The following is a 4,140-nucleotide window of genomic DNA, read 5'->3' on the forward strand; positions in this document are numbered from 1 at the left end:
ATTCATGAATAAAGATAATTATATTAAAAATTATTTCTTTTAGTTTATTTAAGTAAAAAAATTAAACTTATAAATAAAATTATCCGAACACTTATATAACTTATAAATATTCATACTTACCACAACACAAAGTCAAAATGAGATGCGAGTATTTGGCAATGTGCGACTCAAATATCATCCTCCTGTTGCAGAATAGGCAAACCAGTGCCAGGTGCGCACACTTTACAATTAGTCAATTACCATGTTCTCATAAAATCTTCGAACATAAACAGGCGTCTTGCCTATCTTATCCTGATAAAATATTTCTTTTACTCACGCGGATTCTGTACATAGGTTTAAGGTTTTACTTAAAAAAGGCTAAAAGTTATCTTCTTTCCTATTGTATATTGCAAGGCATTGTTTTAACATCTCTACTTGCATTTAAATTCGGTGCTCCTAGAATTTTCTTTGACTTAGCTTCTATATTGTCATCTTCATAATTCATAAATATCCCAGGGTCTCAGAAACAACAATTCTGAATGCATTGTTCCACTTCAATTCTTCTTCGGTCAAGTTAAAAAATATTTAGTACTGTGTTCTCTTTTCAATGGCATTATTCCCTTTCATTATCATTTTAGTTCTTGCACTTGAGCATCCCATTCTTGGCAACCAAGCAAGCCATCAGCAAAAAAGCTTCACCAGCCGTAGCAGGACCATCGTGACTTCACCTAAACAGTTTAGATCGTTTCGTAGTTTGGGAAATGGTGTTCCGGTGACCAACTCCACGGAGGAGAAGTTATCTTGGTTGAGGTCTCAAGTCATTGGTGGCAACGCGGTGTTTGAAACTCCTTTTGGGGAACGATTGCTTACTTATGCTGATCATACTGCCACTAGCCGTGGTCTTCAACACATCGAAGATTACATTCTTGATAACGTCCTTCCATTTTACGGTAAAATTCGAACTTCTACAGATGTCGTAGTTAATTTTTTTTCCTTATAAAAGATAGTAATTGACATGGTACACATAACAGAAGAGACCATGGATCAGCCTGTTAACATTGGTTGCACCATATTAACCCTAAAGTATTTGTAACTGAATATGTTAATTTGATGTTCAGGTAATAGTCACACAAGCGACAGCTACGTGGGACAGCAGACAACAATGATGGTGAATGAAGCAAGTAAATATGTTAAGAAATGCTTAGGGGGCGGACAAGATGATGCACTGATATTTTGTGGTTCAGGCACAACGGCAGCCATAAAACGGCTCCAAGAAGTTATGGGAATCAGCATTCCATCGATTTTGAGGGAGAGGGTGTTAGCAGAGTTAAAAATTACAGAAAGATGGGTAGTTTTTGTTGGACCATGTGAGCACCATTCAAATATTTTATCATGGAGGCAAAGTCTTGCAGAAGTAGTAGAGATCGGTCTGGACAAGGATGGATTGTTGGACACGGATGATTTAATTCTCCAGCTCGAATATTATAGTTCTACTAGTAGGCCTATGTTGGGTTCTTTCTCAGCTTGTAGTAATGTCGACGGGACTTATACAGATACTAGAGCCTTAGCTTATCTTCTTCACCAATATGGAGCATTTGCGTGTTTTGATTTTGCAGCAAGGTTTGTGCAGTTGTTTTGCGATTAGGTTTCTGTTCAAGAATGTTTTAACATGATAAATTGATGATATATATTGTTGATCTTCGTTTACATATTATATTAGCGGGCACTAATGGTTATATTTGGTTGATATAGTGGTCCATATGTAGAAATCGACATGAGATCAGGGGAGATGGATGGCTATGATGCTCTGTTTCTTAGTCCTCACAAGTTTGTTGGCGGGCCTGGATCACCGGGAATTCTAATGATGAACAAGGCCTTGTATCAGCTAAAATCCTCACCTCCTTCGACTTGTGGAGGAGGGACTGTCAAATTTGTGAATTGCTTTAGCGAAAAAGTAAGTGTTTGAGACTATCAAACAAACATATTCTTAGTTCATTTCATTCATTTGAGAAACGACTTCCTCTGAAACGTGACAATTAAATTTTTATTTCATGATTATTAGGATACATTATATATCGAAGACATAGAAGAAAGGGAAGATGCTGGAACACCGCCAATAATCCAAAAGATTAGAGCTGCCTCAGCGTTCTGGATGAAAGAATACATAGGCTACAAAGCTATTAGTAGCCAAGAGCACAACTATACTAAAAGAGCACTTGAAAGGCTTCTTCGAAATCCCAACATACGTGTGTTGGGAAATACAAGTAAAAGTAGGCAAGCCATCATATCTTTCCTAGTACACACAACAACCCAACGCTCATCAAATGACCTTGTCAACCAGAAGAACAGTATTCAACAAAATGAGACAGGTAACAAGCACAGCAAACCTCTTCACGGGCGATTTGTTGCAAAGCTTCTAAATGACTTATTTGGCATCCAAGCTCGTGGCGGTTGTGCCTGTGCTGCCCCATATGGACACAGGTTGCTAAACCTCAATGAACCTGCATCATCTGCGATTAGATCGGCAATCCAAAAGGTAGTAATCATGTAAATCTGTCACAATTCTTGTACAATATATAAATGCATGTGTTTGTAAATGTAGTATTAACGAATCTAATTAAATTCCTTATATTGGTTTTGGCTCATTTGACAGGGTAATGGTGGAGCTAGACCTGGTTGGACAAGAATAAGCTTTCCGTATTACATGTCAAACGAAGAATTTGAGTTCATTCTAGAAGCGGTTGAATTTACAGCTACATATGGCCAGAGATTCCTTCCAATCTACAATTTTAACTGGAAAACTGGAGCTTGGACATTGAAGAAAGAGGCTTCCATGAAAGGATTCCCAGTCAAGGGAAACTGTGAGCCTGATATGACCGAAGCAACAATAGTAGCAATGACCAAAGACGTCGAGATTACAAGTAAATATGCATCTTATATGGATACAGCCAAAGAGATCGCATGTCTGCTTCCGAAATTCCCATCCCAACGTCCCGTTCCAGATGGTATAAATGCAGACTTCCTAACCTTTAGAGTTTAGACCTCATTTCTTGATATAGATTGCATTCACAATCTTTTCTTAGTTGTGTTATAAATTCAAGTACGCTTCGATTAACACAGTACTATTATTGTACAGTTATTACTCCGTTTAGTTTCTATAGACTACAGAGTACAGAAAGAGAACTGAAGCTTCATTGTGAATGTCATAAGAATATATATATTTTTTGTAGAAGTGACAACTTGCAGCAGTAGGCAGAAAATTCTATTTTCAGCGACACAGTTGTTCTCGTATTGTCACAAATATCTATTGTAGCCAATGATTTGATAAAATTATTTTCAAAATCGGACAAACAAATGCAAATCAGAGTTTTACACTGCCATTGGTTTATATGATTTTATCTATAACTACACAACCGAAGAAGCTCAATTTTTCGCAAATTATCAAACATATACCTGTTCAAAGCACGATTTTTACTATTTCTTTGATTAGCATAACAGAAAATCATAAACCTCTTCGTAATGATGAAGCGTGGTACTGGTTAATTTCTCAACTACTGGGTCGCGCCCAAGTTTAAAATCATCATGCAGGTCCCATTTAATTTCGCACAAAGGACTGTTGTAGAGTATATACACTAATCTATCTATATTATATTATAATAGACGAAAAATTAAAAGTTTGGTAGTTGGTCTATTTGCTGAAATTACTTAATTACTCTTAATTATTCTAATTCTAATTATTGGTCGATCAATTTTAATTCTAAATGATATTGAAGTTAACTTATCTATTGATTTACCAATTTCAATTCTATTTTATAACGAACTCTATATCATTATTATATATATTAAATTCAACTTCTTCTACCAATTTATATTTTAATTCATATCGAGTTCTATATTATTTTACTTCGGGCTAAATTAAATTTAAATAAAGTAAATATAATTCTTAAGATTTGGTTGATATATAATGTGACTCGGGTTAAGATAAAATAATAATATAATAAATCCTCCTAAAAAAATTATACAAATGAACTTGGATAAAAAAAATAATATATTTTATTTATCAAGGATAAAAAAATACATTATACAATTGATTCAGACTAACACAAAACTAAAATAAAAATACAATTCGACCAACAAAAAAAATATATACTAATTATTCAG

The 4,140-nt window shown here is 34.9% G+C and overlaps 1 protein-coding gene across 1 annotated transcript; it reads left to right on the forward strand.

Moving 5' to 3' along the window:
- The first annotated feature begins 394 nt into the window (after window positions 1–394).
- Window positions 395–3,019, forward strand: LOC141712340 (uncharacterized). Its single transcript, XM_074515244.1, has 5 exons — window positions 395–929; window positions 1,098–1,599; window positions 1,732–1,933; window positions 2,042–2,515; window positions 2,633–3,019. The coding sequence occupies exons 1-5, from the start codon at window positions 587–589 to the stop codon at window positions 3,017–3,019; spliced, it is 1,908 nt and encodes a 635-aa protein (XP_074371345.1). The 5' UTR covers window positions 395–586.
- The last annotated feature ends 1,121 nt before the right edge of the window (window positions 3,020–4,140 follow it).

The sequence above is a fragment of the Apium graveolens genome, chromosome 3 (genome assembly GCF_009905375.1).
Source record: "Apium graveolens cultivar Ventura chromosome 3, ASM990537v1, whole genome shotgun sequence".
NCBI lineage: Eukaryota > Viridiplantae > Streptophyta > Magnoliopsida > Apiales > Apiaceae > Apium > Apium graveolens.

What these genes read in the sequence shown, in the direction of transcription:
- LOC141712340 (XM_074515244.1), top strand. Translation starts at nt 587, where the DNA reads ATGGCATTATTCCCTTTCATTATCATTTTAGTTCTTGCACTTGAGCAT. An exon ending in TAACGTCCTTCCATTTTACG is followed by an intron (nt 930 to 1,097) that starts GTAAAATTCGAA and finishes TTTGATGTTCAG; the next exon opens with GTAATAGTCACACAAGCGAC. An exon ending in TTAGATCGGCAATCCAAAAG is followed by an intron (nt 2,516 to 2,632) that starts GTAGTAATCATG and finishes CTCATTTGACAG; the next exon opens with GGTAATGGTGGAGCTAGACC.